At 39.5% G+C, this 16,307-nt stretch overlaps 1 protein-coding gene across 1 annotated transcript; it reads left to right on the forward strand.

Annotated features, from left to right (window-relative positions):
- The first annotated feature begins 11,500 nt into the window (after positions 1-11,500).
- LOC115675397 (disease resistance protein RPM1-like) lies at positions 11,501-14,338 on the forward strand. Its single transcript, XM_030598023.2, has one exon. The coding sequence runs from the start codon at positions 11,501-11,503 to the stop codon at positions 14,336-14,338; it is 2,838 nt and encodes a 945-aa protein (XP_030453883.1).
- The last annotated feature ends 1,969 nt before the right edge of the window (positions 14,339-16,307 follow it).

Below are 16,307 nucleotides of genomic sequence, written 5' to 3' on the forward strand. Positions count from 1 at the left end.
AGATCTTTCTAAGATGACATGTCAGATGACACCACATTCACAACACATCAAAAAACAATTTTTCGTGTACCAATACGTTAGTACTCATATAAAGAAGCATGAGTCAGTATGAATATGTTGCATTAATGCGAGTAATACATAAAATTAGGAGTGCTTAGATGCATCTAATTGAGTTAAGAGGGTTAAACCACACATAACACCTTCATTCCCCATTGAACTAGATCAAGCACGCTATGCTCAATTACATATCGCTAGTGAGCCCTGCAAACCAGTGGCATCATAACATGTACACCTTCATCCCCAAATTCAGTGACCTCAATCACAAAATCGTCCTGAACCACCCAAGATCATTTAAATTCTCCAGAACAAGGCATGTTTCCTTCATCAAGAGAGAAAATTCAGGAAAGTAGAACACATTGTTTAACTCATCCAAGCAATGCTGAACACCACATTTTAATCCGACTTATATAGCAAGGAAAAGAAGTCAACCTTTTTTCCCCTGTGCTTTCAAGTGCTTTCACCGATGCAACCGGAGAAGAAATCCAATCAATTAACTGAAACGAGCTACGAAACCCTCAATTGTGTTCGAAGACACAGCGACAGAGAGAGAATCGAATCGTTCTTTCAGTTTAGGACCATGTAAACATGCGAAGAAATCAGCCAAAAACCAAACAATCTATTGCTCAATCTAGAGGATCAGCCTGCTCAACCTCGAACAAAGTTGGAAGGGAAAAAATTTGACAAGGCTAGGAGAGGATTTGAAGTTGTTGAGAAAACTTCCTAATAGATTTTGATGATAACAAAACTATCCATGAGTAAAGTCTGACATATGCTTTTGAAGTATTCAAAGTCCAGGTAATTACATTCTGGAAGTCCAAACTTTAAGAAGAAATCCAAGTTCTACACCGCAAAAGACAGGGTATAGACTTCATACAAAGAAGTTGAAGTACCTCAGTTTATATACTGGAATCAATATATTTAGAATCTACCGAACAAACCACCATGACGTCAAGTTCTGAGCACAAGGACCTTATCCAGTCTTTATTGCTTACTCAGAACGTAAACAATGGCTAGTGATTTGGTTTGGATTTCACCAATGGAAATAATCGATTGATTCGATCTTAAAAGGCTATTTTGCAAGGAATATTTATATAGCAAGATATCCTAAATTGATTGACAATCAAATTCCACGATAAGTTGATTTTTAAATTGGAGAAGCTCTACTTATGGAAACCAAATCTCTGGTTGTATGGGCAACCAAATTTAGCAGGATTCTGATTTTATCACTCAACGGCTACTTAATCCTTTCTATACAAATCTGTCCCAGAAGAAGATTGGAAGATGATCCTCTGAAGACTGTCCAACGGCTAGTTTGGAAGTGGAGAAGTATAAAAGGAGACAAATCATCGAAGAGCAGCAGTAGAGAGACGAAATCCAGAATTATCAATTCCAAAGTCTGAGCAAACTCTGATAAGTTTTTTACTTGTCTTTCTCAAGCCTAAATTTATGATCTTGAGAGACTTATTGTAAGAGAGATAGAGTGATTCTAACGACAAAAAACATCACTAAGAACGAAATAAAAACCCGTTTGATAAACAACAGAAAATTCTATTTCCAGGAACAAAAATCCATTTTTTTAGAATTGGAATAAAAATAATAAAAAATCCGAAAAATTCATAAAAATCTTTAAAAAAATTCAGAAAATCCCAAAAAATTAAAAAATTCCAGAAAAAATCATCAAAATGTCGAGAAAATAAAAAAATTTAGATTTCGGGAAAATAGGAAATTTGTTGAATTTTTTCAAAAAAAATCAAGAAATCAAAAATTTCAAAACTTCAAGATTGCTTAGAATACTAGTGGCGCACCCACTTTTAGTGAAATTTAAATTTTTTAGGTGCCCAAAAAAATCAAAAAATCAAAAATTTCAAAACTTCACAGAATAGTTTAGAATACATGTGGCCACCCACTTTGAGTGAAATTTTAATTTTTTAAGGTGCCCAAAAAAATTCAAAAACCCAAAAATTTCAAAACTTTATAGAATGGCCTAGAATACCTGTGGCCACCCACTTTGAGTGAAATTTTAATTTTTGTAGGTGAAAAAAAAGCAAAAAATAAAAATTTCAAAACTTCACAGAATGACTTAGAATACATGTGGCCATCCACTTTGAGTGAAATTTAAATTTTTTTAGGTGAAAAAAAACATAAAAAATCAAAAATTTCAAAACTTCACAGAATGACTTACAATACCTCTAGCCACCCACTTTGAGTAAAATTTAATTTTTTTTAGATGCCCAAATAGTATTTTTGATTTTTGATTTTTATTTTTTTTGGTTCCTAAAGAAAATTAAATTTCACTCAAAGTGGATGGCCACATGTATTCTAAGCCACTCTGTGAAGTTTTGAAAATTTTTCTTTTTTGCTTATTTTTATTTTTTTTTCGACACCTAAAAAAATTAAATTTCACTCAAAGTGGGTGGCCACAGGTATTCTAAGCAATTATGTGAAGTTTTTTATTTTTTATTTTTTTTATTTTTCGGCACCTAAAAAAATTTAAATTTCACTCAAAGTGCATGGCCACAGGTATTCTAAGCCATTTTGTGAAGTTTTGAAATTTTTTATTTTTTTATTTTTTTATTTTTTCGGCACCTAAAAAATAAAATTTCGCTCAAAGTGGTGGACGGTATTTTAAGCTATTCGTAAAGTTTTGAAATTTTTACTATTTTGCTTATTTTTATTTTTTTTGGCATATAAAAAAATTTAAATTTCACTCAAAGTGGGTGGCCACAGGTATTTTAAGCTATTCTGTGAAGTTTTGAAATTTTTTATTTTTTATATTTTTTTCGGCACCTAAAAAATTTTAAATTTCACTCAAAGTGGATGGCCACAAGTATTCTAAGCCATTCTGTGAAGTTTTGAAATTTTCGATTTTTTTCTTTTTTTTAATTTTTTCGGTACCTAAAAAAATAAAATTTCTCTCAAATTGGGTGGCCATAGGTATTCTAAGATATTATGTGAAGTTTTTAAATTTTAGAATTTTTTATTTTTTTTTGGCAACTAAAAAATTTAAATTTTGCTCAAAGTGGGTAGCCATAGGTTTTCTAAGCCATTTTGTGAAATTTTGAAATTTTTTATTTTTATTTATTTTTTTCGTACCTAAAAAATTTAAATTTCATGAAAGTGGGTAGCCATGATTCTAAACCATTATGTTAAGTTTGAAATTTTTGATTTTTTGCTTTTTTTTCTCACCTCAAAGATCGTGACTTCCATATGAATATGTATGTTGAAGAAAATGAATTCCTCAGAAATGGTTCTTACTTTTGCTCCAGAAATGAAAAACCAACTTTTTCTTGGTTCTCATTTCTGGTTTCAGAATCAATTTTGGAAGCAAACTTGTCCCGGAAATAGAAAAATGAAATTGCGTTACCAAACAGGTTTCTGGTCCAAAACTGATTCTGGGAACAAAAAAACCAGTTATGGACAGAACCAGAATGGTTTTCATGCAGCACCTTATTGTAAGAGAGATAGAGTGATTCTTCTGAACATCACTAAGAACTTGTAATCTCTTAATCGATCATCTAGTGGAATCCAGCCAGTAGGCCGTCGGTGTGAGAGAGTGGACGTAGGCTTGCTATAAACCGAACCACTATACATCTGTGTGCATATTCTCTTTTCCCTAAATCTCTTTATTACACATTTATCTGTTTCGTATTCAAAGTTTGCTAAAATTTGAATGTTATTTAGACTTTGACTGAGATCAATTACTTCCGCAGTAAAATTGATCAATTTGTATTCAAATCACCTATTCACCCCCTCTAGGTAATATTTGCTAGTCTCATCAGAAGTGAGGGTCCATCGATCAGGAACCTACCAGAAGGCTGATCTTGAAGCCTGGCGTTGCCTTCACAGTATGGACAAGCGTTACGAAGCCGCTTCGGATTCGATCATGGCATTGACGCCATGCAAGAAGCAGGAGGATCGAAGACATTTTCACATTTCTTTAGAGAAGAAGAAGAAGACGATGAGGAAGCGGGAAAATCTATTATTTAAACAATACTAGAAATTTATATATAAAATCTAGGGAAAAAACCACCAAAAACCCCAAACTTTGCCATCTGTGACACATTTACCCCGAACTTTTTTTTGTGACACCAAAAACCCCGAACTTTGCTTTTTGTGACACATTTACCCCAATGTATTTAGTCCATGGGCATTTTCGTCTTTTTGCTTTTTCTTTTTTTCCTTTCCTGAAGAGGGCCTCGCCGGATCCGGCGAGGGGGCCTCGCCGGCGCCAGCGAGGCGGCCCTCGCCGGCGTCGGGCGAGGTTCGCCCTCGCTCGGGCGAGCGAGGGCGGCCCTCGCCCGAGCTCGAGCGAGGTCGACCCTCGCCGGCGTCGGCGAGGGTCGACCTCGCCGAGTCGGCGGCGAGGCCGCCCTCGCTCGCCCGAGCGAGGAGACCCTCGCCGGCGTCGGCGAGGTCCGCCTCGCCCGGGCAAGCGAGGGCGGCCTCGCTCGATCGGGCGAGGTCGACCCTCGCCGGCGTCGAGCGAGGGCGGCCCTCGCCAGATCGGGCGAGGGCGACCCTCGCGCAAAAAAGACGAAAATGCCCATGGACTAAATACATTGGGGTAAATGTATCACAAAAAGCAAAGTTTGGGGTTTTTGGTGTCACAAAAAAAGTTCGGGTAAATGTGTCATGGTAAGGCAAAGTTTGGGGTTTTTGGTGGTTTTTTCCTAAAATCTATTAGGAGCATCTCATTGTTGCAATTTTTTTTCAAAAGTTCCACATTTAGGGTATGTTTGGTAATTGGCCAAACAGTACATGATTCTATTCTTTTGTTCCCGGGGACAAAAAAAGAACAGAAATTCATTTGATAAATTTTTTGTTCCCGGGTACAAATTTGTTTCAAGAATCAATTTTGAAATAGAATAAAGAATAAAAAAAAGTTTATTCTTGATTATGGGAATTAGAATCAAAAATGGAAATTTTTTTTTCCTTCTTCTTTTCTAGCCTGTGGCCGATGACCGGCGACCAGACACAGGCTAGGGCTGGAGGGCGTGGGTTGGACCCTCATGGCCTAGGCAAGGGCGGCCTTCGCCTGATTTGGCGAGGGCTGGACCCTCGCGGCTTGGGCGAGGGTCACCCTCACCGGACCCACGCTAGATCTGGTGAGGGTGGCTCGCGGCCTAGGTAAGGGCTACCCTCATCGGATTTGGCGTGGGTCTGGCAAGGGCGACCCTCGCCCAGGCCGCAAGGGTCCAGCCTTCGCCCTCGCCGGCCCTAGTCTATGGCCGGTCGGCGGCCATGGGCCAAGGAAGGAGAAGAAGGAAAAAAAAGAAAAAAAGGAAGAAAAAAGAAAGAAATATTAAAAAATTCAAAATATTATTAACAAAAAGAAATTTTGTGCGGTTATCAAATGAATTTCTGTTCTTTTTCTATTCCAGGAATAGAAATTTTGGCTAGTTACCAAGCACGCGAATGATAACCATTCTTTTTTCCTGTTTTTCTACTATTTTGTTCTTCGGAACAGGCTTGGAACAGAAATCCATTTAGTAAAATAATTTTATTTTTTTTATTTCTAGGACAAATTTTGGCCAAGAAATAAATTTAGAATAGAAATGAGAAGTTAAAATTTTCTATTTTTCTATTTCTAGAACAGAAACAGAAATAACAACTCTATTTTATTGCTTATCCTTACCGCCCACTATTGTCTGCCGGCCGCTCATCACTGTTGCCGGTCGCTCACTCGCCGCCGCAACCGCCGCCGCTCGCCGGCCGTCCGTCGCCTCTTGCCGTCGCCGCCCGCTGGCCACCCTTCGGCCATTCGCTGCCCCCTGTCGCTTGCCAGTGTCTGCCATCGCCCGCCGGTGTCTGCCGCCGCTCGTCGGCCACTCATTGGCCGTCTGCTGCCCCCTGCTGCTCGCTAGCGTCCATCGTTGCTTGCCGGTGTCCGGTGCCGCCCGCCGCCGCCGCTCGCCCGCCTCTTGTCGCCCGCCACACCACTGCTCGCCGGCTGGCCGAAACCGAAATTTTGTATTGTTATTAAACGAATTTCTATTCTGAGAATAAAAATTTCGTATCGTTATCAAACACTACTTTTTGTTCAGAAACTCGTCCGGGAAAGAGAAATAGATTTTTCTATTTTTAGCCAGAAATAGGGCTGAGGAAGAAAAATGTTTTCATTTGTGCCCCAAACGCTTTCAAATGTTCAGAAATTGTTTCCGGGAATGGAATAAAAAAAAATCATTTCTGAGCAGAAATTTTTTCCGGGAACAGAATGGTTACCAAACGCACCCTTAGGGGAAAAAATCAAAATGAATGAATTGCAAGGTTTCAATTAAATACGAATAAAATGTAAATGTCAAGTTCAATTCTATTAAATTCATCATGGTAATGAGAAGAAATGAAAAGTAATACAAAAAAAGGGGATTGTTATGTAATTTTTATTAAAAACGTTGGTGACGATTTTAATAGTGAACCATCTTGCAGTAGAGAGTTAGATTGTTAAGTTGTATTGTTATTGGTAGCTATATTAAGATTATGAAAAAATTCCAAATAAGGACTTGAAATGCCCTTATTTTCTTAAATAAGGACCTAAAGTGAATCTTGTTTAAATTAAGGACATGAAGTGCCATCATTTTTCTCAAATAAGGGCTTGAAGTGCTCCCGGTTTCAATTAAGGGCTTGAAGTTGCCATGTCGGTCTCAAATGAGAATTTGATCTCACTGGCTGATCAAGGGCATTTTTGTCCTTTATTATTATTAATTTTCTTTCCTTTTTTTCTTTCCATAAAAAAGAAAAAAAAAGCTAAAAAAAACATAAAAAAAAAACCAGGCAAGCCGCCTATGGCCGCTGCTCCATTGGCGATCAGAGGTGAGGGCTGTTGGCCCTCATTAGAACCAGGAGAGGGCTGTGACCCTCTCCTTGGTCTAGGCGGCCCTCTCCTAGATCTTGGTGATGGTCGCCGGCCTTGGCCTAGGTCCGGCGAGGGCCAACGGGCCCTTGCCTCTAGCCGAAGATGGGGCGGCGACCATAGGCGGGAGGGCTAGCAAAGAAGAAAGAAAGAAAAAAAGAAAATAAAATAAAATAAGTAAAGGATGAGAATGCCCTCGACTAGCCCGTGAGGTCAATTCCTTCTTTAAGACTGATATGACCATTTCATGCCTTTAATAGAAAAAGATCCACTTCATGCCCTTATTTAAAAAAATCAGGGCACTTCAAATCCTTAATTGAAACAATATTCACTTCATGCCTTTATTTGAAAAAAAACCTTAATTTGTAATTTTCCCAAGATTCTGTCAGCAATGGTCTCGTGTCATGATAATGTTCAAATGGAGTGGCAATTCGTATATTATTGTAGCGACTCCGGCATACATTTAATAAGTAGTTGTTAAAGTCGATACAGATCTTCTCGAAAGAAGATAAAAGGGGGGATAAGTTATGAACCCTGGAAGATAACAATGCTTGACGAAACGGTGGATATAAACAAGAGGCTTGTTCGAATGCACTTTTGTTTTGTCCAAGTCAAGATCTTTCATAAGAACAAAAAGGCTAATGCTAAGCTTTCATTTAGTTTTAGCTTCTTTGGATATTTGCTCCGAAGGTGGTGACAAGCATATTCATCACAAGTCTTAGGGTGCATTTGGTTCGGTTTTGCAAATGAGCCTTGGGAAAATGCAAATGCTTTGGGCCTAAAGCCTCTTAGAGAAATGCAAATTACGTTTGATAAAAAATCATTTGTAAAGTTATTTTGGCCTAAATAGTGTTTGGCAATTTTTTTTTTACAAATGGCTTTTGGGTTTAAATTTTTTTTTAATTAAAACAAAGAAAACCCTTCGCTGACTCTAGCAAAGGGCTAAGGCCTCCGGCAGCTGTCGCCAGGGTCACGTGACCCCAAGTGACTATTGCTATGGCCGCGCAACCCCAGGGACGAGGCTTGAGGTCGCACGACCCAGGCGATCGTTGCCTGGGCAGTTGCGCGACCTCAGGCGACGATCGCCGCAGTCATACGACCTTGCCGGCTACTCGCCGGCTCGATCTAGCCTCGTCAATCGCCCTTGCGCAAAGAAGATGAACAATCATAACTAGGGGCAAAATCGAAAATTTAGAGAATTGGTGAGGGTAGTTTGGAAAGAAAAAAACTAGTTTCAGCATTCGGCCAAATGCTGAAAGCCCAACACTAACATTGGGCTTTCAGCTTTCCCAAGGCCAACATTTGGCCCAAAGCCCATTCGGAAAGCTTGCCAAATATCCCAGCATTTCTCAAGGGGCTTTACAGATCAAAAGCTCCATGAGAAAGCTGAACTAAACGCATCTTTAGAATGTCCGTCAGTAAAAGAGGAGATATTCCAATCAAAAAAAAAAAAAGTGGAGGAGATACGAGTGCAGATTAAGCACATCCGTCGGCAAAAGGCCAAAAGCTAACTATATAGCCTTTCCAAAAGCCCATTATGGTTACAAATTAAAGCCCTCAAAAGGTTGGAAAGCACATTTCAGCAAAAGAGAGAAGACAGGCCCGTCTCTCTCTCTCTCCCCAATTCTTTCCGGCAACTCGGCAAAGGTTTTCCGAAAGATACATTAGATGGCAAGGCTAAATTGATTTATATGCCTCGAGTAATATTATATACTGTAATTATGTCGGCGATGATATGTAGTGATCTGCCTCCATTTTCCAGTTTAAGCCGAATTCTTTTTTTAGTGGTTTTGTGGGGTTACTGGTTTCATTTGCTCTTAGATATGTTCATTTCACTCGGGCCGCGATTTGGGTTGTCCATGTTGACGTTCCTGAGAACCGGTAAAAGGTGTGACGAGGTTTGGATGGATAACAGGGCCATGGTGAGTACAAGTTGGGTGGTTGTGGAGGAGAGTGAATGGTTTCAGTACTGGAAATAAGATGGATAGACAATTTGCTCACTTGGTAACCAAGAATTGTTTCCATCGTTGGGATGAGCAGGGTAATCCACACAACCATGCATTAGCAGTTTTACAAACAGAAATAATTTTTCATTCCTCCTGCAGCATAATGAACAGCAAAGGAATTCTTGAAGAGGCAGAGGGAAAATTTGGTGCATTTGAGTGATGATTGTGTTGCGGCTTGGCTAAGCCATTGGAGGCTTGGAACCCAAGTCTGCCGCAACTCCCCACTTTTGTGAAAAGGCAAATCTGCGTTCCTCTGGTCATCACCTTGAACTGGTCTTTATCTTATCTTTCTACGCACATCAGAATGGTCTTCTTTTGTTTTTAAAATGCCAAGTAGTAATCTGATCTCTTCCACCTCCCCTTTCTCTCTCTCTCTCTCTCTCTCTCTCTCTCTCTCTGCCCCTTTGCTCTTTCCTCTTCTTTCTCCCGCGCACGTCACACGTACGGTTTAAGAAATCTCACACCGTCGGTGTTTGTGTCGCCTCTTCCCAATCCGACACTCTTCTTCTTCTTACATTTCTTATGCTCTTTCATAGTCATATGAAAAAAGAGTGCTTCCCTATTTGGTTATGATCATGTGTTAGGAGTCCATCCATATTAATGGCTGAGTATCATCAAACCTAACCAATGAAAAATTCGCTTTCTCACATTGATAATGTAAGCTGAACTTAGGAATTATTTGACTGAATAGAGAATGAATTATCCCTTAACGGGTGAAGGGCAATCGCCATACTGAATCCGCAGTTATGGATCATAACCCAGGCATGCAAATTTGTCATCTTCTCTCTTTAAACCCGATCAAGAACTTTCATCATCGAGTCGCTACCGAATTTCATCATTGTAAACATGAGTCACGGAAAGAAAATGGTTTTTTATTACATTAAGCAAGTGTTGTAATAATCTTTTCCACGGGTAATATTGCAAATCGCCACTCTAATGCAACATCAAATTTGAGGCTGTAAAATAATACGATCGACGCCTTCACATTGAAAGCAAACTACGCTCTAAGTGCTACTAATCATTGACAAGAATTGCCCCGGAAAATACCCGAGGCTTGAGCGATAAATGGTAAACCTGTCGGTCTTTCTAGCTCGTGACCTGGGATACCAATCTCTACACTTACGTTTTCTAGCAGCCCAAAAGCTTAGTCAAGCAAGTGACCGTAAATCAATTGCTAAAGGCAAAACTGAGGGCGTTCAATGTTTCATCATGTGCGCTCAAGTCCAGGCAGGAGACATCAAATTAGGAATGATAGTCATCTATCTACCGAGAATATAAAAACACACCTGAAAGTGCATGGAAATAGATGCAGAAGGAAGGAGGTGGTTTCCCTGATCGTGCGTCATTGACGTCGACCCTTTTTGTCAATAGGAAAATTAGCTTGGACTTACTCGTCCTTAAGTTTCTTTCAAAGCACAACTCACTGTGAACATGAGAAAATGAACTCACTCAGATAAGATACATGCTAAAATAATCTGAAATGAATCACTTCCACATCATTGAAAGGTGCCTATTTAGTAAAAAAATTTTCTCAGAATAGTGCCAGAATTCGACATGCTGTTTAGATGAACTCACTTTAATAAGATGCTTGCTGACATAATCCGAAACAAATCAGTTTCACATCAATGAAAGGTGCCTAATTTGCATAATGATCTGCTCCGAAAACTGCAAGAATGCAACATGTTGTTTAGATGAACTCACTCTAATAAGATGCTTGCTGAAATAATCCGAAACAAATCAGTTTCACATCAATGAAAGGTGCCTAATTTGCATAATGATCTGCTCCGAAAACTGCAAGAACGCGACATGCTGTTTAGATGAACTCACTCTAATAAGATGCATGCTAAAATAATCCGAAATGAATCACTTCCACATCAATGAAAGGTGCCTAATTTGTGTACTGATCTTCTCTGGAAAGTGCCAGAATGCGACATGCTGTTTAGATAAACTCACTCTGATAAAATGCATGCTAAAATAATCCGTAATGAATCACTTCCACTTCAATGAAAGGTGCCTAATTTGCGTAATGATCTTATCTAAAAAGTGCCAAAATGCGACATGTTGTTTAAATGAACCCACTCTGATAAGATGCATGCTAAAATAATCAGAAATGAATCACATCTACATCAATGAAGGGTGCCTATTTTGTGTAATGATTTTCTCAGAAAAATGCCAGAATGCGACATGCTGCTTTTAATCTTGAATAATCACACTTATCTGCTCCCATATTCTGGTTACTCGCACAAGCATGCTGCCCCTTTGACCAACTCTTCTAATCATAAGTCTTTTTTCTTTCTTCGTGTTCCTTTCCAATACCTGAGCCAGAGGCCATGCGCCAGAACATGCGTAAAATTGATTTATATAATTTTACATAAACAAAGGTTGTAAGATTTTCATGTTCATCTGGACAAGAAAGCTTGTCTAATTGGTAGTAGACTGAAATATACTATAGCCCAAGAAACCAGCCGGAAAGTCTGGTATATGGCAGTAAGACATCCGTGTAAAATCCTGATATTTTGTGGAAATAGAGTGCAAATGTTCAGACCCCTGTAATAACAACTAATTGAGGTTGCCAACCTTGAGAATGGCAGTTGTTCTACTAACCTATGTGCTAAGAAAGGTTGGGAACATTTTTGAGAATGAGGTGCTGAAGGTAAGAGATGGTTGGGAAGAAGTGAATGCTGTGAAAGAAGATTTTGACCGCATCAAAGCCATCCTACATGATGCAGACTCACTCGAAGAGGGTAGCCACTTCATTGAGGAATCAGTCAAGAAACTAAGAAATCTTGCGTACGACATTGAAGATGCTCTTGATGAGTACAAGCTACTGGAGGCGCAAGATCATGGCCATGGACTCCTTGAATTTCTACAGGAGTCACATAGCTATGTGAAGAACTGGAAAGCTTGCAGAAGGATCATGCTTCGGATGAGAGAAATAAGTCCCAAAGTCAAAACTGCCTGTGAAGAGCATCAAAAGGTGTGTTACAAGTTCAAAAAAGCTGCAGAACCATCCAGCACATGGCAAGACCAGCGTGGAAATGCTCTTCTATTGGAAAAAGCTGATCTAGTGGGTATTGAAGAGCCCCTAGAGCAACTGGTGAAGCGGTTGGTGAAGGGTCCTCTTGAGAAAGAAATAATTCCAGTTGTGGGAATGGGAGGTTTGGGCAAGACTACCCTCATAAAGCAAGTTTTTGACGATCCAGTGGTGAAGAAACACTTCACAATCCGCGCTTGGGTCACTCGTTCTCCATACTCAAGGACAGAAGAAGTCCTCAGGGACATGCTTCAGCAAATTGCTAGAAGCATCATGAAGTCTGTCCCCAGTGGAACAGACAATTTAAGTACTGATTTACTGAAAGTGATGATCAAGAGCTTGCTGCAAAGAAGAAGATCGAGGTACTTGATCATTCTTGATGATGTGTGGCGTGTTGGTGAATGGGATGCCATCAAATATGCATTTCCCAACAACAAAAATGGCAGTCGAATAATGATGACAACAAGGTATGTCGAGATAGCATTATCTTCATGCAAGGAATTTGCTGGAGAGGTCTATAACATGAAGCCTTTGCATGCTGAACAATCAATGAAACTTTTCTGCATGAAGACATTTAAGGGTCACTCATGTCCTTGGAATTTGAAGGAGACATGTGAAGACATCTTACAGAAGTGTGAGGGGCTACCCTTGGCAATCGTTGCCATTAGTGGCATTTTGGCCACAAAGGACAACAAAATAGATGAATGGCATCTAGTACGACAAAGTATTTGTTCTAAAAATGAAGGCAATGATAGACTGGAGAACTTGAACATGGTACTTTCTCTCAGTTTCAATGCCTTGCCTTACCACCTAAAACCTTGTTTCTTGCACTTGAGTGTATTCCCTAGGGATCAACAGATTGAGCATATGCGGTTAATCCGATTATGGGTGGCGGAGGGACTTGTTCAAACAAAAGATGGTAAGACACCAGAAGAAGTTGCAGAAGAGTACATTAAGGATCTCCTAAGCAGGAGCCTCATTCAAGTGGCTGAGTTAACTAGCGATGGAAAGGTCAAGATGTATCGCGTTCATGATCTCTTGTGGAAAATTAGCCGTGCGGAGTCAAACGATCGAAACTTTGCAACTGTAGTTGATGAACAGCATGCAGAGTGGACAGATAGAGTTCGACGCCTCTCAGTTCACAAAACACTTCAAACTGCACGGAAAAATGAGCCACTATGGCAACTTCGCTCTCTGTTCATGTTTGGGGTAAGCAAATCATCCATTAATAGAGTGCTCTCTTCTGGTCTCAAACTGCTCAGAGTTCTAGACATGCAAGCTGCCCCCTTGAAAAGGTTTCCAACACAAGTAATTGACTTGCATCTTCTCAGTTATCTAAATCTTAGGTGCACCAAACTCCAAAAAATTCCAAGTTCAATAGCAATGCTTCAGAACTTGGAGACCCTGGATCTTAAACACACGTTCATTTCTGTGTTGCCAGTGGAAATCACAAAGCTCCAAAAGCTTCGCCATTTACTTGTATATCGTTATGAGAATATTGCTTATTCGCACAGTAAGTTTGGCTTTAAGACCCTCGGAGAGATTGGGGCTCTGCAATGTTTACAAAAGCTGTGCTACATAGAAGCGGATGATGAAGAAAGCAGCGTCTTGATTAGACAGATTGGGAGGTTGATTCAACTGAGAAGGTTATGCATTCTGAAGCTAAAGACAGAAGACGGAAGGAAGCTATGCTTATCAATTGCCAAGTTGACCAATCTCCGTGCACTATCAGTTTCTTCTTTTGAAGATGCTGAAATTGATCTGCAAAACCTTGATTCTCCTTCACAGCTCCTTCAAAGAGTGTATTTAAGAGGAAAATTGCAGACATTGCCACATTGGATTGCCAAGCTCCACAGTCTTGCCAAACTTCACCTGAAATGGAGCCATCTCGAGGAAGATCCAATGTTATCCCTCCAAAGTATGCCCAATCTTGTACACCTTGAGTTACTTCAAGTCTATGGTTGGCAAAAACTATGCTTCAAGGCTAAAGGATTTCAGAAGCTGAAGATATTAGGTCTTGATTGTTTTGAGGAGCTTACATTTATACAAGTAGAGGAAGGAGCAATGTCTTACCTTGAAAAGTGGAGCATCCAGCGATGCAAATGTTTGAAAAATGTCCCATCAGGAATTGAGTATCTCAGCAAGCTCAAAGCGCTGGAGCTTTTTGACATGCCTGATGAATTAATCGAGAAACTTAAGCCTGAAGAACAAAACGAAGAATACGGGAAAGTTGCACATGTTCCAGAGCTTAGTTATGGCTACTGGAGAGATGGTGCTTGGGACGTTACATCAATTGAGACGGCAGTTGAGAGAATGGGAGAGGAACAGAACCCTCGAGCTCAGGACACTACCACGAAGAGAAGCAATCTTCCTCCTTGTTGGAAGTAATATCTAGCTGTGTATCAACAAAGGGCTGTTTTTACTGGTTTATGCTCATGTACATAGTTGCTGCATCTATTACAACAACTTTGATGAAATCCTTTCTGTCCATAAGATAGCTGTCCATGGAATCAGCTAGTTTAGTATTGCCTTGTACTTTTGTTTTGGTTGAAAAGAAGTGACTACTGTTTATTTGGTTTTTCTATATGTTGTGAAATAGTAAAAGTAATTTGATTAAAAAGCTGAAAACTTTTATAGAAGTTCGGCTTAGCTGCTGATGGTTCAATGTATCTCTTAAATTTTGCCAAGTTATCTGCTTAGCTAGAAACTCGTTATAAGTTCCAAAGTCAGATCATCATCACGGTGTGAGCTTGGTTAATTGACTATTTGAATGACTGTATCTTGCATAGGTTGGGTCAATATAGAGAAAACTGCTTGGCAGATATAATGTTTATTTGGATCTTGTTTATGTTTACAACAAAACCTCCAACTTGAATATCTGAATAAATCGTGAACGTTCAACAATAATTAGGGGAAATCTGACAAAAAAACGTTGATAATGATGATGACTTTCGAGTATGTTTGCAAATAATGTTCACGGAGTTGGAATCACTCCAGCAACGCCCTTACTAATGATTCCGCATCTACAACTAACATCTACAGCTAAATCATTGAATGGCACTGCACTTTGGATCTGGCTTAGCATAACGAGGTGCCAAGATAAGCAGACTTTTTGCTCCTTCTGCTATAACTGACCGGAAGACAGATGGTAGTGTGTTCTTCTCTTTGGGTAATCAGATGGTAATGTATTCTAAGCAGTTGTCTCATGTGATACCGGTCCCGACAAGGTGGGTTCTAAGTTCCAAGACCGACCCTGGAACAGCTCACCCTGAGACCCCTGAGGAGAGGGGGTGGATTGATGGTGCCAGAGTTTGTAGACAAGCATGCTGGCACGTGCTCGCACAAGTCTCATAATATATTAGCATATTGCGCACATTTCAATTGATGAGTTAATAAAATATTATCTACTTTATAAATAAAACCCAACCAAATCCATGACTCAGTTCGACTCCCATAGGGCATGTCCATCGTTGTATTTATGAGCAAATTAATTCTTTTTAATGCATCTGTATGATTCACTTAGATTACAATAGACATAAAAATGACATGTAAAGTTCACCTTTTTATGACAATACCAGATACCTAATGTGTGATAAGTTTAAAAAAGCAAATACATCAACACGGTTGAGTTTAGGATTTAATATGTATGCTTAACGTTGCCTTCATCGTGATTTGTCTAGATTTAAATTGGGTCATGAACTATATATATAAGCTCAGCGTTGAGTGCCAACATCAACTCTTCACTAGGGGTGAAGCCGAGTCAAGCTACTTGTAACTAGCTCAAGATCGACTCATCTAATTTCTAGTCGAGTTTGAATTATTTGAGTATCTTCTCAAGTCAAGTTCAACCTCAACAGGGAAATATGAACCAATGCTGTTGCCTGGACATACTTTTTAGATAGAGCAGCAAAATCATAGATTCCTTATGGAAGGAGTCTATAGCGAAGAGTGACCATTGATAAATTACTTCATATAAAGAACTCGAGTTCTGATGTAGTGGAAAGCCGCAATAGAAGTACCAGAAAACAGGTTATGTTTAACCATCTCTTACCTTCACCACCGTATCCCTGTTTTGCTATTTCTTTATATATTTCTCAAGATCTTGGCATAAACTGGGGAGGGTTCTAGCATACAGATAACCAATTGGTTTCCTTCTCGTTCATTCTTAACCAAGATAGAAATAGAAAACAGAAGAAGAAATTATTTCCACTTCTAAGTGATGTGAGTCTAGTCGGTAATGGGTGGATGCACATTTTCGTGGAGTCAAGTTATAGGATGATCCAACATACAGAAGTGGATGGACATTTTTCCTTTCTAGTTATTTAATCTACTTGGCTACAATTAGTTCGCTGCAACT

Source organism: Syzygium oleosum, unplaced genomic scaffold (genome assembly GCF_021117445.2).
Source record: "Syzygium oleosum isolate NSW1041296 unplaced genomic scaffold, Sole_v2.1 Sole_v2.15, whole genome shotgun sequence".
In the NCBI taxonomy this organism is placed as follows: Eukaryota; Viridiplantae; Streptophyta; class Magnoliopsida; order Myrtales; family Myrtaceae; genus Syzygium; species Syzygium oleosum.

Excerpts from the sequence above, each read along its gene's own strand:
- LOC115675397 (XM_030598023.2), top strand. The coding sequence starts at position 11,501 with ATGGCAGTTGTTCTACTAACCTATGTGCTAAGAAAGGTTGGGAACATT.